Source organism: Rattus rattus, chromosome 4 (genome assembly GCF_011064425.1).
Source record: "Rattus rattus isolate New Zealand chromosome 4, Rrattus_CSIRO_v1, whole genome shotgun sequence".
NCBI lineage: Eukaryota > Metazoa > Chordata > Mammalia > Rodentia > Muridae > Rattus > Rattus rattus.
In genome coordinates this window covers 140,233,743-140,258,443 of record NC_046157.1, presented here as the reverse complement: position 1 = coordinate 140,258,443, position 24,701 = coordinate 140,233,743, and the positions used below count along the sequence as shown (strand labels likewise).

At 40.5% G+C, this 24,701-nt stretch overlaps 1 protein-coding gene across 1 annotated transcript in view; it reads left to right on the top strand.

The window, feature by feature from the left end:
• The window catches only part of Unc80 (unc-80 homolog, NALCN channel complex subunit), a 182,042-nt gene that overhangs the window by 94,551 nt on the left and 62,790 nt on the right, over nt 1-24,701 (top strand). Inside the window, 8 exon segments of the mRNA XM_032901292.1 lie at nt 4,451-4,654; nt 6,391-6,491; nt 10,030-10,230; nt 17,662-17,769; nt 18,876-19,014; nt 21,895-22,076; nt 22,626-22,757; nt 24,011-24,197. Of these exon segments, the coding sequence (XP_032757183.1) occupies nt 4,451-4,654; nt 6,391-6,491; nt 10,030-10,230; nt 17,662-17,769; nt 18,876-19,014; nt 21,895-22,076; nt 22,626-22,757; nt 24,011-24,197 (1,254 nt within the window).

Here is a 24,701-nt window from a genome sequence, read left to right as displayed (position 1 = left end):
ATTCTTATATATCCTTCTTGTGCAACTAAAAACAGTATAACTAAAATACACTGGTTAAAGCTTTATAACTTATGTCCAAAATTCTTAATTTCTTATCAGTTCTGAGTTGTCAATGTCCATGTTTTTCTATAGGATAATGTCATCTATAGCATCAGAATATTAATGAATATCAGTTCAGAAATGGATCAAAGATTAGTAAATATATAATCTATATAATGAAGAGATAATAAATAAATAAATAAATAAATAAAACAGAAAACCAACAGCAGCAAAGCAGAGCTGTCTATGCTAGTTATGGAAACAAGTTAGGAACTGTGTGACGCTCCCTTGTCCTCTTCAGGGATGTCAAACTTATACTCTGACTCACTTTGCCACCCCTCACTACTACTTGGCCTCAGTACTAGGAGGGAGTCCGCATGTATTGCTTCTGCCACTTACATAGTCACAGGCAAAAGCAAGAATAGTCATATTCCAGCTGCCACTTGACACTAGGAATTTTAAATTCAATTTCACATACATCAGACTGTGAAGAAAAAAGAGGAAGAGCCTATTAAGATGAGTCCCCTATGGCTTGGCCTTGTATGACCTTGTCTACATGACTTACCTTTAAAACCACAGTGCTCCTTCTAGTCAGCCAAATGACCAGCTTCTCATCGTGTCATTACAGCCTTAATTAGGACAGTGCAAGTAAAGCTTAGCATGAATGTGTAAAGCGAATGGAGGAACATGGCAAGTTACCATTGCCTTCCTCATTTTTCCTACATTATGAGCATTTAGATCAAAAATCAACACAGAAAATCCTAGCTGGAGCTGAAAAACGTCACTTTCAAGGAAGTCATGTAAGGATCCTCTAAAATGTCCGCTTCCCTATCTTGTTTTTATATTCTTTAAATTTTGTTGATTTTTGTAAAGAATTTTACATTTAAATCCATCTGTACATCTCTTCAGAGTGTTGACTGAGCACACTGACACCTTTCCCAGTGTCCTATAGACAATGAATGAGTGCATATTTGATGACCTTAATCAGTTAATAAGTACCATAGTGCTATATAAGGAAGACACAAAATATTTCAAGTCTTAAAAGAAAGGGGATGCAATGAGAAAGGTTTGAACAGTTCAACATCAGAATGTTGTCACGTTTTAAATACGAATATCATTATATCATCATATCCTGATGAATTTTGATGGATCAAGCCATGTTTCCAAGGAATAAATAGTTGATCAATTTATAGATACAAAGAAGTATCAAGTCAATGTGATTTCAAACATTTACTATGTCCAATGAAGGTAACACTCATTAATAAACATAGAGCAACAGTACTTTATTTTGTAAATCAGTCTTTAGGCACTCTAACTTATTGCCATAATTACCATTTATAGGAGTTGAATAAAAATTTCAAATACTCACCCAGCTAATCTTAAATCAAGGAAGCTCTACATCGTCTTAAAAAATAAAGTACTTGCTTAATTTAAGAACATGTCAACTTCATTATCACTTATATAATTGTCTTTACTATTCAAACTCTCACCTACTTAGTGATTTTTATCATACAATATACTTGTGTTAATATATAAATATCATCTCATAAATAAATGACAAAAAGCTATAACTATAAATAACATGAGAAAATAACCATAAAATGTTCTTAATTGGTTGGCAAAAGTCTCCCTCAGGATTTGTAAATATTCTGTAAGCTGTTTGAAAAACATATCAGCTATACAGCCGATATGAAAATGTGACAATGAGACACTGCTAACTGTGACGACTGTTTTTTTTAATGTCATACCATTGGTTTTTGTAGAAGAGAAAAAAGTCAGCTCCTGAAAGAAACAACTTAAGACCATTTAGGTTCTAACAAAGAAATGAGCATGAACTTATCCTCAAGAGCTGAAAATGCTTGTTCAGGATCTCTAAACAGAGTCTATGAAATACTTTTCCTCCTGCCTCAAAGACAAACTAAACCTAGTATTCCAAAATACAGAAACGTCTCCTCATTCAGCATCCAGCTACTGAGCAGCTGCTCTAGACAAGGAACTATTACAACTTCCCATTAACAAGAAAATATGTTTGTTCAAAAACAGATTGCTATTGGCATTACAGTTAATAACATGAAATTCCAGACTTTCAAGATATATAATAGAAAGTAAAACTAACTAAGGCAGTGTCAGTGATCTGGAATATAAGGATATATGGTCAGGGAAGGTTCTAGTAATGGACATTAAACTGAGAGACTTTCATTTGGGCATCTCAGTAATACAGAAGGCTGAAGACAGAGAGTTCCAAACAGAGGCAGCTCTGAGGCCATAGTTGATGATGTCAAGAAGAGTAAACTTGGAGCGTTTGAATGAGGACAGAAGGATCAACAGTTATTAGAGAACGCGTTTGGGAGGAGTAGAAGGAGGTAGATCAGAAAGGCAAGAAAGGGGCGGACAGAGTCTAGTCAATATGTTTAGAAATTTAATTCTGGCATTTGATTTTAAATGTGTTAGAGGTTGTTGATCCTTGTATGGGACTAGACATGAAGAAGCTGGGAGGAAGGAACAGTTAGAGGCAGTTTCGTGGACCAGAGTCCAGGTAGCAGGACTTGGAACTCTTGTGCTGTTTTAAGCATGGAGGCAGCAGGACTTGCTAATGGGTACAGTGTGCGAAGGGAGATATATTATCCACTAAATGACTGTTTCATCTCCAATCTAGTTTCTTATTGTTGTAGAGACGAAAGCTCCAATTCAGTAGCACAGTCTCAGGTGACATATTTCACAAATGACGTTAAGCCTGAATGCTCATCACTGTGTCCCTTTCAACTAATTGATGTCATAATTCTGAACCCTAATTTTTTCGGGGCTGCAGGAGGTCTCTAATTACCTTTTATGTATGAAAAAATCTCAGAATTAAGTCTCTGTCAGATCCCACTAACTTGAAGTTATTTAGTTGCATTTGTAGCCTGAAAGTGTCATAAACTCCAGCAAAAGGCATTATTACATACCTCTATTTAAAAATCTAAGAGTTATCACTGTAATCTTCTCTTTATTTCTCAATGATCATGAGATTGTAGTGATGGTCATTAAAAATAATTAACTATAAAGTCTAAATTGAGCCTAGAAATAATATTGAAAAATACAATTTGGTAACTCTTGTGTTACAATTAAACCACAACATAGTATTCTTTCTATAGCTTTTGTGACATTTATCCAACTGTGCTGGAAAAAATCCTTCCAGATGTGCAGTTCTATCCAGATGTGTTTAGGAAGCTCCAAGAAGGATGCACAAAACAGAACAGTGGTAACTCTAGGTCCTTCCAATCACAGGAGTAATCTAAAGACTAAACATTAAATCATTCTCCACGAATTCTTCTGACTCTCTTATATGGTATTAAAGGTATTTTAACTCACATTTTAAAGAATTCAAGTTTTATTATTGTCTCATGTAAGCATTTTGTTGTGGGAGAAACCGAGCCTAAAATACAAATTTCCTGATTTCAAAATAGAGTCATGCCTTGATTTAAATAGTGAGTAGAAAATATTGTTCAGATCTTAAGTGGGTAAAGCTAACCCCTTTCTTCTAATGGTTTTTGAGCTCTGAAAACTTGCTTTATCCTATTAGTATAAAATGAAGATTGACACTATTAAAACTTGAATGAAAGGAAATTTTTCAATTTTTATAAAGTGAGCATTTATAAAGTTTAAACATGCTTCTTTTACTACTTTATTCCCACCCTGGTGATTGTTTCGTCTAGAATACTGAGCATGCACAATGTTTTGCTTTGTTTACACTATAAGACAGCACAGGGCATGCAACATTTATACTCTTATATCATTAGCCCTTTGATTGAGAAGAGGATGCTATAAATGATTGAAAATAGAAGTATATCAAACACACACACACACACACACACACACACACACACACACACACACACACATTTTATTCTCCTAAGGAGAAAAATCCCTTAATGTGTTTGCTAAGGAGCAGAGTATACCCCACTGCTGACTGTCAGAGAGACGTGCATCTATGTGTTCAAATATTAATAGGTTACTCCAATGAAAAGGGTTCCAATGACAGTTTTCAGAGCTCTCTAAGTTCCACTTCATTGGGAAAACAAAAACAGAAATGTGTGGGTCTATTGTATCAAATAAAAACACCTTTAAAATCTGCGAGCAGATCTCGGTGATGGTGCTGTGTAAAGATACTCATGCTTGTGAACCCTGGGCCAGAATGAGAGCAGATCATTCCCAGCCAAGTGTGTACTTTGCCCAAGAAAGATACTGCGCCAGCCCTGCATGGCCACTCTGGTCTCATGCCTGTCCAAACCTGGTGACTGGGGGCTCGCAGCAATGTCTCCATCCAGAAATGCTGCTCAACCAAGCTCAGAGACAAACTGGGAAGAGTGTGGATCTAAACTGGCCGGGGAAAACTAAGCGGGGGAAGCCCTATTTTATTCTTTTAATACAGTTCCCAGCAGGAAGATCAGGATAGGAGGTTCTCGACTGCTCCAGATTAAAGGAACCCGCAGTTTCCAGGTGAAGAAGGGGGGTTCCTTGTCCAGCATTCGCCGAGTCGGCAGCTTAAAGAGCAGCAAGTTATCACGGCAGGACTCAGAGTCTGAGGCTGAGGAGCTGCAGCTGTCCCAGAGCAGGGACACTGTCACTGACCTAGGTAACATAGAAGAGTGGGGTGTGCAGGGACGTGGGGGGTAGGAAGCCAGGGCTCAAGTCCTGGAACAGCCAAGTCCATTTCATCCCATGTGACTAGAGCAAGAGCAGAGCCTTAGTTTAGATGACGCATTCTCTAGAGAACCCCACTCTGCTTTTGAGCAGGTGCACGTGGCACCTGGAAGTCCTGTCCAAGAGCAAACGGATTCCGCAGATGATCTGGGAATCTGAGACTCTCCATTTTGACTAAGCTTCCCTGTGAAGCTGATGCTGCCGCCTCAAGGTTGAGCTGTGAGCATACAACGTGCTCATTAGGGAATGGAAAAAACTGTTGGCAACGAAGGCAGCTTTAGAACTCCGGGTGTTTGTATAGCTAGCTACTCTACCCATTAGGACCTTCAAAGTCAAATGTCAAGGACTTTGATATTGTATTCTTCACTTGACAGTGAAAACACGAGGAAGGAGTGGCTCTTTAGACCTAATACCTAGGGGTCTTCAGTATTTCTCCTACTTTTCAGGATGTGTTCTCATCCACCATCTGGCAGGAAGAGTTGTTCATTGTTCTGTAAGGATGCTCTTGTTAAGTATGTTAAGTGTACAGGGGTGAGCTATAAATACCATCAAAGCACTAATGCCATAGGTTACAACTGTAGGCAATGAAGAGACTCCAGATCGTCCATGTGGTTGTCCAGTAGATGGACATCTTAATAGGCAAGGAGAAGACTAAGTACGTAGAGCTCGCAGGCTGCCTGTACAAGTTCAAGCACACTCTCCCTGCTGTTCATTCTCTATTTTCAAGGCAGCAGTAAGTGTGGATAAATGATCGATAAAGTCTGTCAAATGGAAGCTGAGTATCTAATCAAGGAAAGTTTAAAATAGAAAATGCTTCTACATCCACCCACCCTCGCCTTTAAAAATAGCTAATTTATGCATTAGTTAAGATTCAGCTTACTTTTTCGAGGAGATAAAGAGGGTTGGTGGGGGGGCTGATTTCTGTTGTTGCAGGACGAACATTATAACCTTACCATCAGTGTTCAGAATTATCTAAACTCATCAACCTCTCCTCACCAGTCAAGTCAAAGTAATCATACTAGAGATACAACTTTGCTATTTAAACAATCCATGAAGCTTTTAGATTTGATGGCAAGGCTCTGTGGGTAATAAACTGAATGGCGAGATTTCCTTTAGACCTTTCAGAGAGAGGACACAAGGATTGCTCCCAATTGGCTGTCATTGCTTTCAAATCCTTGGTCCCTCCAAGGCCCCCTCACAGAACTGAAAAGGCTCCCAAGCCAAGCCTGATGTCCACAACTGCAGTACAGATATAGCCAAAACCTTTTGGGGCATTATTTTATCACCCTGTGATGTCAGTGCAGGTCAGTTTGTGTCCCTGCTTAGCCACAACTGTGACATCTGGGCAGTCTGGAATGGATTTGGGCACATTGAATACGTACATGGCTCCTCCCAAGGACTTCACACTTTTTTCCCCCTCTGCTCTCATGTCCTAACATGGAAGCCACCTTAGCAGAGATCACCATTGTTTTTGGACTTGCTAGTTCAAGTGGTGGTTAAGGGAATGGTTCTTATTAATATCCTTCCAACAAAGTCCTATGCCCTGTAACCTGCTGGGCCATGGTAGAGTCTGCCCTTGGATTCAAAAGCATGGACAATGACACCATACTGACATGTACTCCAGGGAGACTGAACATTCAACTCTTTCTTGGTGTTCTTTTTTTAAAGAAGGGAGTCCTTGGAGTGCAAGCGAACCCAGCATTGAACCTGAGGGAATGAGCAATGCTGGCACAGAGGAAAATTACCACAGAAACATGTCGTGGCTTCATGTAAGTGTCCATCTAAACCTCCTTAAAACAAATTCATTTTAGCAGTAGGAAAGATTCCTGGCGAAACAGACTATCACCATGAGAGCACTTCCAACAGAAGGCATAGCCTCATATTTTAGCTGAGGCTCTCTACTCAGAGCGGAAATGTTAATTCTGCTGGATTGTATTTAAGAGTAACTAAGACTAAGGACTTTCGTTATGTGGTCAGTGTGTGGGTCACTATATGTCAGGAAAAACTATGAGGGACTGGGATAAGTTCATAGTCCAAATATCCTGAATGACACAGGCCAGACATCCTGGTCAATTTTAAACATATTACCATGAACTTGAGAACAATGCCACTGTCATTTTTGACTGTGTTAGAGATGAGCATTGGTGGAGAGTTGCTGAAAATACATAGTGCTCATGCACAAAATTGTAAAAAATATTAAATAAAAATTGTCAATGGGATTCTAGGTGAGAAGATCATGCCACAGATAGATAGCCAGGGTACAAAGGCAGGAAGCCCTCCCTTAAAACCTTTGGGCATAGGTTGGAGCAAAGCTTTGAAGAAGGCATGAAAAAGGAATGTGCTCCTTCCTCATAAACTGAAAGAATACTGCAGCTATGTGAACCTTCTGGTACTCCTCTGGGTCTTGTTTCTTAATATACTCCTATCTTTTCATGGAGAAGGCAGAAGAAAAATTACAGGTCACAGTGATAGATAATGTCATTATGTATGTTACAGAAACCCATAGGGTGGGCAGCCCCCAGGGAGAGAGCTGCTATTAACTACAGACTTTATTGATGAGATGTCAGGGCTGGCGGGTAATAACTGAATCTCTGTGGTGCAGGGAGTTGACAGTAGGCAAGGTTCTACATGTGTGCATGCAAGATGTGCTATACTTTCTGCTCAGGTTGTACCTAAGACTACTCTAAAACAAATTTTCTTAATTTAGAAACTTCAGAGGCTTCAGAGGATTCACTCTTTCCTCTGGAAGATAACAAAAACATTCCAATATTTTTTGTCCCCAGAGCAGTGAAATTGACAATATCTATTCTTTTTGTCAGTTGATTTCTGGGTGACTTCTTTACTATCCAGTCAGCAAATACCTAGAAAGGGATGGCTTTGTAGACACTCAATGTCTGCCTTCTCTCTGACCCTTTCTTTATTACGCAAGTCACCCTTTTTTTTTCCAGCAGAGGGGTTCATATCATTCAAGGGGGAGCTATGTACAACAGGGTGGGAATCTCAGTTTCTTTTGTTTGTCTGGTATTTGGGGGTACAGCTTTACCTCGGGCCTTCTACTTGTCTGCTGCAGTATGGTCTCTTTGGTGACTTGGACATCATTCTCGGAGTATGCACTGTCCATTCATGCAGCAGCCAATGGAAGATGTTGGTTCTGTTCTTTTATCACTGTCCATATTATTTCTTTAGAGAAGGATCTCTTACCTTTAGCCTGACCCATTTCAGCTGAGTCATCCAGCTGAATGACAGACAGTCAGGCTCTGCCTGTCTCTGCCTTCCCAATGCTGGGGTTATACACAGATGCAATCACACCCAGCTCTTCAAAGTCATCCTCATGGTGACACATATACTCACTCTTACACACTGAGGCATCATGTCAAGCCAGAAACTGATCTTATTTCTTTACCATGTGAAACCTTGAACCATGACAAATAGCTTCATTAAAGGGTCAGCTGAGAAGAGAGAAATCGTCATCACATGCAAAGTAGTCAGAGAGGGGCCATTCCTGCACCTTCACCATATGCTATTGGTGAGAAGCAAGTTGTTAGTCTAACTCACACCCAATGTGAGGAGCTTTCACAAAGCGTAAATACTAGAGTGTATAGATCACTAGAGATCATCTTAGAAATAGACCAAATAAAGAAATGTTAGTGACAGGATTTTAAAGATATAGATTACAGATTGCTAAAACAGTTGTTGCTGACATCAGAACTTACACATAAGAATTCTTTGAGGCAAAGTTTAGTGATATGCTCTGTGTGTGTGTGTGTGTGTGTGTGTGTGTGTGTGTGTGTGTGTGTGTATACTTGTAAAGCTTTCTTCGTGTTTCTCCTAATCACTAGATTCAGAATAACGAAAAACCTCTAGGGTTCTCATTTATGCTTCATGCTGCAGTAGAAAGCAGAATGTCCAAAGATACAGTGAACCTCAACATAGGACAATCTGCCAAGACACCATTTACATTTTTTGAAAACCTTGCAGGCTTAGCTATTGTTGAGTGAGTTGGACAGGGGTATATAGACACCTGTTAGTTTCATCTATGCCTCAGATAAACAAGCCCCGTTGGTCTTAAGTCAGCTCTTCCAGGTCAGCTCAGTTGGCCTCCTCTGCAAGTTGGTGCATTGTGATCTCATCCAGGATGGTGCACGGTCCTTTACTGTTTAGTTTCCTGGGTGACAGAAGCCTTCTCTATATATTCTTCTTTAGAGGAGGTTACTTTAAAGGGTGTACACCTGGGTTTGGTTCCTAGAACCCAAACCCAGGTCACAACCATCCAGAACTCCAGTTCCAGGAAATTCAACACCCTTTTCTGGCCTCCACAGGCACAAGACAGGCATGTGGTACACCTACAGACATGCAGACAAAACACTCATATACATACAATAAAATAAAACTTAAAACATGTTTAAGTTGTAAACTTGGAGTTGGGGGCATGGCTCACGGATAGAGTGATTGTCTAAGCATGCACAGTTTCCAGAGTTCTATCCCTAGCACCACCAAACAAGCAGAAGCCACAAGCCTGGGTGAAGAGATATAGCTCAGTGATGGGTATATACGTGCTCTGCATGTGCTAGGTCCTAAATCTGAGCACCAGAATTGCAACTTCAATTTGCAAATTTCAGTTGTAAATTCAGAGCCCTTCATTTCTATCTTAAAATAACCATATCCTTTAAATCAGCCAAGATCACTTCCAGAATTCTAATAGGAAATCTCAGGAGATATAGTTGAAATTATTTTTTAAAGAGAGAGCTAGAATGGCTTCAGAGTCAGAGTAGCAAGTGTGTGGACAGAGACAGAGAACCCATGGTTGAGTTAAAATGAGACTCTATTGTGGGGCTCAATTTCTAATACAAAATGACCATCCAGAGTGAAGGTGCAGAAGTGTTTCCAAGCACCACAGAGTACTGGGGGTAGTACGGGGTGCACCTGGGATTCAGGGTCAGTTAGAGAACTGTGGGATTGAACTCAGCACTGAGTCCTCCTCTGTCTGGCTACTATTGCAGTGTAAGAGCTTGGCTGAGGTTCTGGAAACTATTTGGAAGTGATATCCATCACACCCAATGTTTGAGTGTCTCTAAAAGATCCTTTTATCAATTATGGAGGGGGGGGTGGAACAAGGACAAGTAAGCGGAGACTAGCTATTCAACTCTGAGAGTTACCAAGTCACCGTTGTTTGCTCACTGATTAAGAGTTCATGCTCTGACTTCCTGACTTGCCCTCTTCTGTGCTTCTGATCCCCCATTGCCTAGTTAAAGCTGTGGGGGGTTTTGTTTTGTTTTGTTTTGTTTTGTTTTGTTTTTTCTTTTCCAGGTCATGATCTTACTATGCAATCAACAAAGTTTCATTTGCACACATGTGGACTATTGTCATCCACACTGCTACCTGCACCACAGCCGCTCCTGTGCCCGGCTGGTCAGAGCCATTAAACTGCTGTATGGGGACAGTGTGGACTCCCTGCGCGAGAGCAGCCACATCAGTAATGTGGCTCTGAGGGGCAAGAAACAGAAAGAGGTGAGTGCAGTCACCAGGTAATATACCATGGGCAGGAGAAAAGATGTATTTTCTAGGGATGTTCTTATCTGCCCTGGAAATAAAATATCAGGCAAAACCAAACATAGCAAACAACAGATCTGTGCGGCTGTAAGAAAAGGCAGAGGATATGTGCAAGACAGGCAGATGCTTCGTCTGTGCTTGGAAGTAAACAGGGAACATTTCCCCAGGCTTTGTCTTATAAATACAAATTCTAGTGAGACTGTGATGATGGGTAAATAACCTTAGGGAGAACAGCGTCTCCCTGGGATCTGTGAAGATGACCCCTCACGTGACAAGTAAGACTTTGCAGGTGTGGTTAGGGACTTTACAATGAGACCGTGTCCTAGATTGTCCATGTGGGCTCAATGTAGTCATATGTTCCATCATACAGGGAGAAAGGACTTCTGGGAGTTAGGGGCCATGAGCCCAGAACAAACTAGAAAACTCCAGACTCCGAGAAGTCAGGAAATACACTGGAGCCTTCCAATTGCTTTGAAATGTTTGACCTCCAGAACTGTAAAACTAACAAACCGGGGTTGTTCTGAGCCTTGGGTCGTTTGTTGGAGCAGCAATGGAGAACAAATAGAAGAATACATTATGAAGCAACATAATCCGTAAATGGCTCAACCAGCTACAGGTGAGCTGAACCATACTAGAAGGTCTTTCAAGACCCTATCACGTTTCCAAGCGTTCAGCTGCTTCTTCAGTCGAGCTGACAGAAGGTAATCTTGACTGCCTTCCTCCTGCCAAGGCAAACTCCAGTTACCCACCTGCCCCTGAACAGTGAGGCCAAAATAACTATTCCACTGAATGCCCTGACTTCCTCTACAGATGCTTTGTTTCCTAAATGCTTTTGCAAAGAAATTTTTATGTAATGCCTGCTCACCTCAACAAGCATTCTTTATGCACTGTCTATAGGCAAACTTATCAGAGCAGATAAGCTATTAACTGAAAATAAGCAGGAGGCAAGGATCTTTCTACTACAGAGTTTACAGCCCAGGTTTAGGCTTAGATTGGGCAATATTACATACTACAAGCAGTTCAATTGTGTAGCAATATTTAATACTTCACTGTTTACTAAGGAGTTTTAATATTAAAACTTTTTTAAAATTTTATTTTACAATTCCAGGTTACAGTCCATTCTAGCAAGAAAACTAAGGGGACAGGAACTTAAAACAGCTAGTCACCTTATACCCACAGCAGGACCACAGAAACATCAATGTATATATGCTCACTTGCTTGCTCAAGAGTTGATTTATCCAACTCTTATACAATTCAGAACCTCCTGCATAGGAAATGGTGCTGCCCCCAGTGGACTGGGTCTCTACACATTGATTAACAGGATTAAGACAATCACCCATAGATATGCCCATAAGCCAACCCAATATAGACAATCTCACATTAAGACTATGTCACCTGGTGAGTCTAAGTTATGACAAGGTGACTGTTGAAGCTTGCCATCTCTTCAGTGAAACTTTTTATCTTGTTAGTGTTAAGCACAGGATACATTTGGTAATCAATATTATTCTCTAAATTTTAACGGAATTTTACTTACACTTTTCTCATTTGTCTTTTATTTGACCATCCATCTACTTATCCATTCAACCGAAAGAACTTCAGGACCATGCTGAGACCATATCTTGTTCAGAGAGTAATAATGGACCAAGAAGGACTGAGAATGTAGCTCAGTTGACAGAGTACTTGCCCCAGCATGCATAAGTTCCTGAGTTGGATCTATAGTACATCATAAACTGTGTGGTAGTGCTTCACAGATGCAATCAGCACTCAGGAGATGGAAGTGGGAGGATGAGAAATTCAAGATATTCCTTGGTACATAGTGAGTCTGAGGCCAGCCTGGGATACATAAGACTGTCTCAGTATTAACAGTAATAGGTCAAAGAGGCAAAGAAGGCCCTTGTTTTCAAATGTCATATATAATCTTATCTGAGGGAAAGACACTAATCAAACAAACCTTCTAGATGGATGCAAAATTGCAGCAGTAGAAGCTGCAATGGACAGGCACGCTACTGGGAGCTGAGGTATAAGGCTGGGGATTTGGCAGGGGAAAATGATAACCTTTCTAATAAAGAAACGAGTCACTTTTGACAAAAGGATTTTTCAATATTAATTGAGTTCAGGACTTTCTGGCCAAAAAAGAGGTGAGTACATGAGACCATGGCTGCAGCCCAGAGGACTGTGGTACATAAGGAGGCTCCATGTGCAGAAAGAGATCATACCCAATAGGGCCACAGAGGCTTCAATGTTTTTTTTTGTTTGTTTGTTTGTTTGTTTTATTAACTTGAGTATTTCTTATTTACATTTCAACTGTTATTCCCTTTCCCGGTTTCCAGGCAATCATCCCCCTAATCCCTCCCCCTCCCCTTCTTTATGGGTGTTCTCCTCCCCATCCTCCCTCCATTGCCGCCCTCCCCCCAACAATCACGTTCACTGGGGGTTCAGTCTTAGCAGGACCAAGGGCTTCCCCTTCCACTGGTGCTCTTACTAGGATATTCATTGCTACCTATGAGGTCAGAGTCCAGAGTCCAGGGTCAGTCCATGTATAGTCTTTAGGTAGTGGCTTAGTCCCTGGAAGCTCTGGTTGCTTGGCAGTGTTGTTCATAAGGGGTCTCGAGCTTCAATGTTTTATTCTATCCTTTGAGTTCCAGGGATACTCTGCCACTGGACTATAAACCCTGAGATCTAAGAAGTCATCCATTTTGTATCCAACATGACATTCTAACAAACTACTTCCTTGTGATAGAGGAATAGTAAATATTGATTAAATTAGCAAGGTTATAGACTAGGATGGCTTGTGAGTATGACTACCTGCTGCTCACCTGTGGGTTGCCAGGAAGCTCTAAAAAAGGCATGTGACCATCTGTTGTGGACTTTGCTTTTGAAGGAGAACTAATAGTGTCTTGAAGCTTTACAGATTTTAAACTAGTCATCCAAGGAAAGAAATATATGTATATATATATTTATATACACACACACGCACGCACGCACACACATACACACACATACATATATTTTTATTGTGGCAATATATATATATATATATATATATATATATTTATATAGTGGCAAACATTGTATTTCCAAAATGGAAGATTTCCAAAATCTGCTCAAGCACATTTTCCCTCTTCATGATATTTTTGATTTACCTGTTGTGAATCTGTTGTACAAATGAACAGCGCCCCTACATCCAGAAACGGAATGAAAATGGAGAAAAGGCTGTAAGTCAGGAAGAAAGCAGGGGTCTGGTTAGAATCATCTGGGAGCAGCTGACATTTGATCTGTTTTTCCTCCTGAGCTGGTTCTTCAGGCAGAATGCATTTGTGCTGGCCAATATATTTTGTATCCCACCTAACAGATCTGTCTGAAAATCTTCACTTTCATGCTCAGGAATTCATTATACATTCTGTCACTTCGTTTCAGCACACTTCAAGCTGGAAGATTTTTTTTTCTGTCTATATGTTTTCATTCTTCTGTATTCATGATGACTTCACCACAGAATTCTACAACTTTTTTCTATACCTACTGAAAGCTAAGGAAGCCTTGGTTATTTTGTTCAGTTCTACGTGTTTAGAACTATAAGTAGAGTTGTTTCTTAGCCATTTGCTTCAGAACAACTGTAGTGATCAGGAGTAAACAAAGCAAGTTTTTCTTGTCAGTCAAACAAAAAACTGGGGTCAACGATGCATTCCCCACCAGAGAGAAAGGACCCAGTGTGGATAGATACTGTGAAGCCAATGCAAATGGCAAGGGGTTGACTGATTTCCCACAGAATGTTTTCCAAAACCACTCCCAATGCTACACTGAGACAAAGAGCAGATCATGTCTCAACAACTAGGCCAGAGGGAAACACAGCAACTTAACAGCAAACATGTATAATTTGTATGGCACTATGTATGAAGCACAAGGGATCTAGCTGCCTTTTGGAAAGAGTCACACGTCCATTGGAGTGCTGTTCTGTCTTATCCCATAAAGAAAGCATCCAGGAGAGCCTGACAAGGCGGGTCCTACTTCCCCAATTTTTCAGTGCATGTTATCTCCATCTTGAATGATGTTTCATGGCATGTACCTCCTCTTTTGTTATGTTTACTACCCATGGTTCTGTTTGCTTTTGTGATGTTTCCCCAAAGGGGTGGCAAGGGCAGCCCTCACCAGGAATGTGCTCTCAGCATAACTGCAGATGATAGCTCAGCCCAGGGCATACAATAAAGACTCTTGAATTACTCAATGAATAAGTAAAAACATTACTTTATAATTAAATATTAGTTCTCTGTAATCAATAATCAGCTAATACAAACAGCAGAATTCCATTCAGACAAATTCACTGAAGCCAGGGACAGAGAGGGAAACGGCCAATCCCCAAGGAATCTTTCACCAGAGCTGCCCTCTAACGGGTCATCTCTGCGTCTCTCTGCGTCTCTGCTGGTTAATCTGCCCTCTGGCCATCTCTTCTTGCTTTGCACAGATTATGTTTTAGGCTGAAAATTCAAAGGTGGTAACACTCTTTCTAGCACCTAAAAGTTCTCACTATAGGAGAGCAAGTACCCAGTCCTCTGTTTAAGCCAAATCCAATAAGTGAGAATTCCTTGGCTAGTCCACACAGATTTTGCATTGCAAGTATAATCTAGAGAAATCAAGTATGGCTGGTTTGTAAAGATACATTACTACACATATGATATATGCACATCGTGCACACACACACACACACACACACACACACACACAGAGAGAGAGAGAGAGAGAGAGAGAGAGAGAGAGAGAGAGAGAGAGCAGAAGTTGACCTTCCCCAGTATCCCTGAGAGATCTTATGCCTCTATGGCTGTCTGTTTTGACTCAGCTGCTGTGGTAGAATGGTAGAACCACATCAGTAGTGGATAAGGTCCTTGCTACATAAATTTTCCTGAAAACAACAAAATATCACTCCATACAGAGAGGAACCAGCAGACCTAAGGAAGGATTCCCAGCTTGGTGAATTGATGAGTTACTCCCAGCCAACTATACCACTAGGAAGTCTCCTGAGCAACAGGATTATCTTTCCTATAATCTCAGGGTGCTTCATGAGAGTCTTAGAGAACCTCAGGAGGGTCTACCCCCTTTCCTGGCGGGAACGTCAGCAGGCATCTCCTGCGTGTGATCACAGTTGGTCTGCTGCACAACAATACGTTCGTGTCCATTCTAGAGCAAGCAGCTGAACTACAGTCCTCGGTCAATGATGAGTTCTGTCCTTTGTCTCCGTTTACTCAGCTCCGATTTCTCACAGATTCTTGCTTGGTGTCTAACGCTGACCATTTATGTAGTCCAGTGAGATCCAAAACTGCAGAAACCACTTCTAGATGCCATGGGAAACAACCCTGCCTTCTATTTAAGGCCTAAATTTGATTTTTCTCTTGAGTTTCATTTAAAAGACAAAAAAACAAAACAAAACCAAAAATACCTTCTACAGTAGTTTTGTCTGAGTCTAGAGTCACACCATACCGGTGCTTCGGGACTCTCCACAGTACACCACGCCTCTCTTATACGTGTTTCCATCTCTTTTATCTGATTCTAATTAAGACATTCAAACACTGTGACAAGCATGTGGCCCTGATGGGAAAGCCACACTCTAGGTGTCATGGAACCACCATGCTTCCTCAGTACACGTGTAAGCATGTACTCTTCCCAGGGGAAGCCAACGAGCCAAAAGGAAACAGAACTTCGTGATGTGTGTCACATTGACTCTAATGCAAGTGCTCAGCATTTCGTTCCTTGAACTGGATACTGTTGTGTAATTTAATGGAAAAGAATTATTTATAAGTAACCATGAAAGGATACAGTGGCTAGCCAGAGGACAAAGGGATACACTTGTCAAAGTCTAAAACCATGACCCATCCCCCAAGAAAATACTTAGCATAAAAATCACAGTTAAATAACTGTTTAAAATTGTGTGCCTCACACAGAAAGCTATCGTGGTACTGTTAAGATGCATCAAGGGAGGAAGACTAAACAGAAGTAATTAGTGTTATTAAATTGGGAGTATGGGCATTTTCTGCTTTCTTCATAGTTTTTGTCTTTTCCAGATACTCTGATTTTCTTGTGCATTATTTGCTGAGTTAAAAAACACAGTACACAGGGATTTTTAAATACCACAAGTATTTTCAGAAGACACACTTCTACGTCTCTGTGTGAAGCCATTGCTATAAATGATTTTAAAGGTTTTCATGCCATATATATACATGCATATCTTCATATGCATATGTATACTATCTATACAGCATATTCTCCAAGTGTTTTATGTTCCCAAGCATGTACTTCCACAGTTTTTATTCTTTTTCTTTCAAAAATCACAGCTAGAGCTCTGATCTCTTCAATTTTTTTTAATGTAAGTTCATTTTAAAAGCTGGTCCCATACCAGCCCTAGAATAGATTCATTGTCTTGGGTTTTTTGGGGGGTTTTGTTTTTTTCTGTCAGAGTTTCAAGAGTTTCTTGGGTCCTGGGCATGCTTGTAGATTTGCATTTTCTTTCAAAATATCTTCATCTCACACTGTGAAGCTCTGCCAAAAATTCTTAAGAAGTTTAGCTTTTCCTTTGGCATAGAGGAAGAAAGTGTCTTGTTGGCATGACCCTGGTGAAACAAATGAGCTTTATTCTGTGTGAGTCCGAACAGGCTGGAATGCAGAAAAACAGGAAGGAATCAGAAGTCAGGATTAACAAAAAAGGAAGGACCCGTTCTTCTCTGTGCCAACCCTGCCAGGCTTTGTCACCTTGGGAGTAAGATGAAGGCATCGTCTCATCCTTGTTTGTGTAAATGAAACAGCCTGTTCTGGAGTGAGGTTGAAGGCATGGTTTGACAGAAGAGTTGTTATCTTCTTTATATTTTTTCTTTTTTTTTTTTTTAAGAAATGACTTTACCTGTACAATTTGTTTTGTTTTTGTATGATGGGTACTCTCAATTTACTCTTCCCCAAAGACCTTGTATGCTTTTCAGCATCTTAACACTTGAAATACTTCTCTTCTTCCCTGACCACGTGGTTCAATGTGTATCTTAGAATAGCGTGTGTTTTATGTACATTAGCATTTGTTTAAATTTGTTTGTTTTAACCACATGACACACCATAATCAAACCTGAAATGAAAATCAGAAACTTTTATCTTTCCCATGTTCGACTAGCTTTGCAATTTGGTCGGATCAGTCCACGTCTTTATCTTTGTTTCTTTAAAGATAAAGAAAATGTGTTTTAGTAATCATATCTAATCCCCCTTTTCTCAACAAAACCAATGCTTTTCAGAAAGTTTCAGTCTGTTGAAAAAATTAAAATTATACTTTCAATTAGAGAATAGTACCGTGAAGAGATTGGGGGATGTAAAGCACTATGGGTTTGTGACAGTACCTTCAATACACACTTCGCCTTCTCTTAGTGCTCAGATAAATCTTGCCTGAGGACACCTTCCCTGAAGAAGAGAGTTTCAGATGTCAACCTGGAAGGGAAAAAGGACTCTGGAATGCTGAAGTACATCAGGCTTCAGGTATTAGCTCACGGATCAGAAACACGCATTGGGCACTGACAGGAAAGATCCCCTGTAGACCCTGCTGATGAGACAAAATGCAAGGCTAGCACTGTGTTGCCATGAATGCCTGTACCCTTAACTGGTGTGCAAGGGAGAAAAATCCTTCTTACTGGACAGCCAGTTCTCACAGAATGAGACCTAGAAGTTTGGGTGGACTGTACCTCACCCACTCTGCTGTCTCCAATGAAGCTAATCTCCGTATAGCATGTAATGGATATCCTAAATCAGAGCAACTAGATTCATAAGCCCAGTCTGTTTCTCTGTCTCTGAGACTTGGACAAAGACTTTCATTTGATTTCTTCTCTGATGTCTCGTCTATGAAAAGAGGATTGTAGGAATATAACTATCTCAAAAGATTATTGTATGGATTAAATAAAATAGTGCATTGGCCTACTTATCCAGTTATCGGCACACTGTTCTGCTGCTCCTGCAAACTAAGCTTGAACTCATCCCTTTCCCTTCTGGGGAGGAAGGGCTTTTCATGATTTTCTAGACTTCTTACAGTGATGACTTATCTACCACTTTCATATATAACCTAAATTATCCGAAATAATGGATTAAGTAGGACTTTGTGAGTGGATCTGGGGCCATAGTCACAATGTATGATCTTATTATTTCAAAGAGAAATGTCATCCAAGTTCATGCTGCCTTCGGAAATTAACTTTATAAATTGATTCCTTACAAGTTACAGACCCCATGTGGTTTTCAGTGGCAATCTGCTAACACAGAGAAAGAAAACTTTAAAAATCTACCAGAACTTTGAGGCCAGATCCATGATTGTTGACTGTTTTCTGTAGAGAAAATAATTAACCATACCCCATGGTTAACTTTTTGAGTAATTATAAAATCGTTTTTGTGATGAAAATATTACAAGATCATTATTTCTGACTTGCATCAACTAATAAAGTATAAGGTCTGCATGCCATGTCACCTAAATCCACTCCTGTTTTAAGAAATAGTTTAAGGTTTCCCAGTGGAATCAAAGACGTGAGGTAGTTCTTGAGTTTCTAAAGGTGATTGTTGTCTTAAAAGATTTTGAACCATGATTTGCATCTCTCCCCCAGGTGATGAGCTTGTCACCTGCTCCCTTGTCTCTGCTCATCAAGGCAGCTCCAATTCTGACAGAGGAGATGTATGGAGACATCCAGCCGGCTGCCTGGGAGCTGCTTCTCAGTATGGATGAGCACATGGCTGGGGCAGCAGGTAAAGGAACTCTACCTGGGGCCTAGCTCCTGTGGCCTTTAGTGACTAGTGTTGAAGGGCAGAGAAAAGGGTACCTTCAGTTTTATCTCAGAATGATAGAAGTTTCTAGAACTCTAGGTAGAGGTGTGCATCTGAAGAATGTTCTCAGAGCATCCTTCAAATTGTACTGTGGGTTTATACAAGACCATCAGGTCTCTCTAGGGGCATTGGTGTTCTATGATTATAACAGAATTTTAGGTTGGTACACTTCAACTGGTAGAATGCTTGACTATTATACACAAATCCCTGGGTTGGGTCCTCAGTACCACATAAAGTTGGGCAAGGTGGCACATGCTTGTACCACCTCCACTCTGAATGAGAAGGCAAGAGGATGAAAAATTCAAAGTCATCCCTGGCTGCATAGTGAGTTCAAGATTTTCCAGGATTACATGAGACTCTTACTCAAAAAACAAGCAAATAAATAAAATGTATACAGCCATAGCTATTCTAGACATAATAGTCTAGACAAGATGACATGGATATTAAAATACATTTGGTGTGCTTAAAAATCTTAAGGGTATGAGTTTGACGATTCACAAAGAGCTATATTTGCTTATAGCATTAGACAGCTGAGTGGGACTCAGGTTGCTTCTAGACTATGTTATCACAGGTATGGACTTACCAATGTAACTGTAGACAATTGCTTGTTAAGCCAACAAGTTATATAAAACTGTTGTCCAACTTAATCTGACATCAGTTGTTTTTGAGAACCCATGACTTTTGTGGTAATGTATACCTATAGTTCCAATGTCCAGGAGGTAGAGTCAGGAGGATCTGGAGTTTGAGGTCATTTTGGGATGGATGATTATGCTTCATTCTAGCCTGAGATATATGATGAGACCCTGACAAAAGGAAACTCAAGGATTAAAGATGGTTCCCTGGCTGAGCACTTGCTTAGTGTGTACAAGGTTCTAGATTGTAAATAAAGAACTGGTGAAATTTATAATATTCACAAGGTATGCTAATGCATGTTCTATCTGAAACAGTGGCTGCCAAAGATCTCTTGATGAGATGTGTCTGTAAAATGAAGGAATAGAGATGGCCTTGAAGCACTGGCCTTCTCTGCCTTCAGAGGTTTTAGAGAAATAAACTGAACAGAACCCCTTACACATCCCAAAAACATTGGTGAGAAAAACAGAGTTTTCAACATTGGGAGCCATAAAAGCAAAGGAGATTTTTAAGAGGAAAGAATTGCTGTTTAAAACTCACATGTATGTGGGGTTGGGGATTTAGCTCAGTGGTAGAGCGCTTGCCTAGCAAGTGCAAGGCCCTGGGTTCGGTCCCCAGCTCCGAAAAAAAAAAAAAAGAAAGGAAAAAAAAAACAACTCACATGCACACACTATTGGGTTTGCTGGCAGTTTATAACTATTACAAAAGAACTATTTTGCTAAGTAGAACTCTTCAACAATGTAGAATATAAATGTGATGCTTAAAATTTGAGGCTGGGTGAAATACATTTAAAAATGAAGAATGGATTTTATATAGCCAGTAGGCTAAAAAGATTTTTCAAAAGCTAATGATCATGGTAACTAGCATTTATTTAGAGTTACATCACATTTTATTAATAAAATTTAATTTGTTTTTTTGTTTTGTTTTGTTGGGGGTTTTATCGATTGCTGTTGGTTTTGAGTCAGGGTTTTACTGTGAAGCTCAGGCTGACCTTTGACCTCCTCATCGTTTAGGATTTATGGATGTGTGCCCTTACACCTAGCACAAATAGCTCACAGTATAAATGAGCAAACTCAAGAGAGAGTTGAAGGAACTCGTGGAAGTTTGTCCCGCTCAGGGTCAGAGAGCCATAAAATCAAACCTTTAGAATGCACGTGGCCTTGCTTTATATCACTTTGCTAGAGAAAAATAGAACGCACCTCTCAACTGCAGTGCACTTCCCATTTCACAAAGCACTTTCCAGGCTGGAAAGATGCTCAGGCAGCTCCGAGAGGCTCAGACTCACAACAAGAAACAAGCGCTTTCCCACGCATCATTTTACCTTACTGGAAGAGCAAATGTGGAGTCAGGAATTATCATGTACTCATCATCATCCTTCCCAAACATTTTCTGGGGAAGAAATGGATGCTACATGGTTAAGAGGCTTGTCCAAGATCATGTAGCAATGAAGTGTCAGAGCCTGGACCCTACCTCAATTCATATACAACTGAGCATGGTTTAAGTCTCTAGGGAAGAGAGAGAGAATGTAGATCATGCCTTTCTCCCCACCAATGGCCTTTCTGTCTGAGCTACGGGGGTATTTCATTTCTCATTATTCACAAACCCTATAACTTAACCACCACCCAGATTTCCCTTATTAATATTTAGCTTTTGCCAAGTTTTAAGATTTTAAGTTTTCTGATTCATGAAACTACTTTTGGTGCTCAGTCTCTGGAAAGGGTAGATGTTCTAAAGAGAATCTACATCACTGACTTTGCTTTTCATATACCCGATAGACCTGAGGTTGTTTTAATGACTGTCTTTCTGCTCCATTCTATGGTCACTAGTCAAGAGACTCGCCATTTCCTAAACAGCACATTTCACTGGGCAACTTGTTTTGGTTGCTTTCTATGGCTCTGCTGGGAGCCAAAGGAAGGTTTTCTTAGAACGAGTACTCTGCTGAAATGTCACATGTCTCTGCTTTGGCACCAGCTACCAGATGTCACGGTTAAACATCATTTGCTGTTTAGTGTCTATTGTCTGGAAGATCGTTAGCTTTGAACTGCTGGTGGCCCACCTCCCTCACCTCTAGAGTGGTTCTAAGAAGATAGAAGGTCCTTATCCCTACAATCCCAGAAACAACACAACGTCTTAAGATATGCAGCTGATGAATTAACTGTTGGCTGTTTTCAGCCGCCATGTTCCTGTTGTGTGCTGTGAAGGTCCCTGATGCTGTGTCGGACATGTTGATGTCTGAGTTCCACCATGCAGAGACGGTCCAGAGGCTGAATGCCGTCCTCAAGTTCCACACGCTCTGGAGGTTCCGCTATCAGGTCTGGCCCAGGATGGAGGAGGGGGCGCAGCAGATCTTTAAGGTGAGAGACGCTATCTACATGGGAACTGCATCAGCACAGTCAACCCAGGGCTTGTTTCAATCCGTAAAACACAGACCCACAGTGCGCAGTCAAAGAATTCTTCTTCCCTCCATTTATCTCAGTAAACTTAACTTATATATAAATAGATTATATTTGAGTAAACAAATTAAAATATACAAGAATATAGAACAGGGAAATCAAGTCAGTAGCAGCCTCAGGGTCACCACCTGAGGTTGGGTTTTAACCATCCAAGCGTCTGGTTGTCTAGACATATGCAGATGTCTAGGGTAGAGTAGAGTGATCAGCACAACTCATGATCCTTTTGTTAAAACACATCGTGATGAGTTAACTGAGGTCCAAAGAGGATTGTCCTGTGTGCCATAACAGAGAAGTCTTAGAACCCAGCCTTGTCCTCTGATATTTCTTACTCCTCTAGAGAGCCACTCAGGCCCTTGAAACATACTAAGGCAGACTGTCTAATTCTACCTGGGGCTGACGTCAGCTCCTACTCCATCGTACTCACCTCACTCTTCTGGTGTCTACTAACAGATCCCGCCACCCAGTATAAACTTCACCCTGCCCTCACCTGTACTTGGAATGCCATCTGTCCCAATGTTTGACCCTCCGTGGGTCCCTCAGTGCAGCGGGAGTGTCCAGGACCCCATTAATGAAGACCAGTCTGTGAGTAACAGGCCCTTTCTCTCCCATTTCTTCACTGTGTGGGATGCATGAGACCATTTGGCCATTCTTGTCATGAGAGCATAATAACACAGAAAGCCACAATGACCCACTGTCTTGGAAATAGGAGAAACTAGCTTCTATCAAACTTTGTTTTTGATTTTGTTTTTTTGCTGTTGTTGTTTTGTTGTCAAAACATCAGACAAATGGGCATTTGTTCACTGGCAAAGGGAACATTTTTACTTCTGTTTGTTGTTAAATTAATTTAACTGCAGTGTGTGAGCTGCCCAGTGGTTAGATCCGTGGGTTCAACAGGAGTAGGAACTGAAGGCAGCAGTTTGTTTCTTATTCATTTGCTCATCTGATTGTTATCACAACATCAACATTGCTGCTCTTACTCAAGACCTTGGGTGTGACAGCACTTGTAGGCATCTCTACTACATGTAACATAGCTCAGAGACAGCTAAGTTTATTTACAGGAAAAACATAACATGTGCCTTTTGAAATGGATGATTCATCAAAACTACACCATTATCACCATTTAATAATATACCTCTAAATTAAGAATAATGGGGTTTTGACTCAAAAATGAAGCAAAAGCATCACAATTAAGGAAGGCATATGTGATGGACCCACTGCTTGGGAGGATTCTTCTGATCCTTGTCTTTATCTTTTGTCTGTGAAACAGTAGATTGGTTTTAATATTCTTCCCTTCATATTCTACATTCAACTTGGGTAATACTTTCCAAAGTCCTCCTTTCCATCCAATAACATTCTCCTACAAAATATTCCCAGTGTGATGCTGTACTTACTGATAAATCTTCTTTCCCTTGTGCTTAATAGTTGATTGATAAAATGTGGTAAAGCATCTAACTTATTTCAGAGTCACATCTCTTTCTTTTTCCCTTGCAAGTTCTGTCTATTTCATTAACACTGTGTGATGAACATACTTCATGTAAAGCCTGTTTAACAAAAGTTGTTCTTCATGTTGAAACAGTGAATATCATCTGAACATGTAAAATAGCATCGTTTCCAGAAGTTACATTCTTGAGACTTACAATAAAGCATAGGGGGAGAAGTCATCAACTTAGAAATTTAATAAAAATTTTAATACATATATTTTTTCATGAATCAGATCCTGGTAGCCTAATATTTCCTGAGGGAAAACTCCCGCCTTTAAGTGATTTTTAGGTCACTCTTTGTGCCTATGATCCTGCAAGAAGATTGACCATGCACTCGCTTTTGTGTCTCCACAGAAATCCTTCTCTGCCCGGGCAGTGTCCCGCTCCCATCAGAGGGCAGAGCACATCTTAAAGAACTTGCAGCAGGAGGAAGAGAAGAAACGCCTTGGTCGGGAGGCGAGCCTCATCACCGCCATCCCCATCACCCAGGAGGCTTGCTATGAGCCTACCTGCACACCCAACTCGGAGCCTGAGGAAGAAGGTGCCTTCATAGCTGCCATAGACTTCCTGAGGGATTATGCCACAGGGAAGGGACTACTTTTAGATAGACAAGGATGTTACTGTGTGACATGCTCTCCCCTATCTCTCCCTTACAAGGAAAGAAGAGATGCCGTGTTCTAAAGTTTAGAATTGTCCTATATCTAGAGAGCAGTAGCAACCTTGAACAAATCAGTCTGGTAACAGAGCAAGCATTGGTTGTGGTTCAGGAAAGCTGAATCCACAGTGCATAAGACAGCAAGTGTACTGAGTCCTACTTGAGGTAGTCCATCCATTGCTTTTAACCATCACCAGTGTAGATAGCTTTCTGCCGGTTACCAAATATTGATTCATGAACCAATCTAAGTTCATTGATTCTCTGTTCTAGTTTTGTGGGAAACTTTAGAAAGAATTTTTGCTTTCCCTAGAAGTTCTCGTTTTGTTTTCTAAGTGTGCAGTAAGGTGGGAAAACGTTATGTTCTGCAAGTAGCAGTACTTGATATAAGCA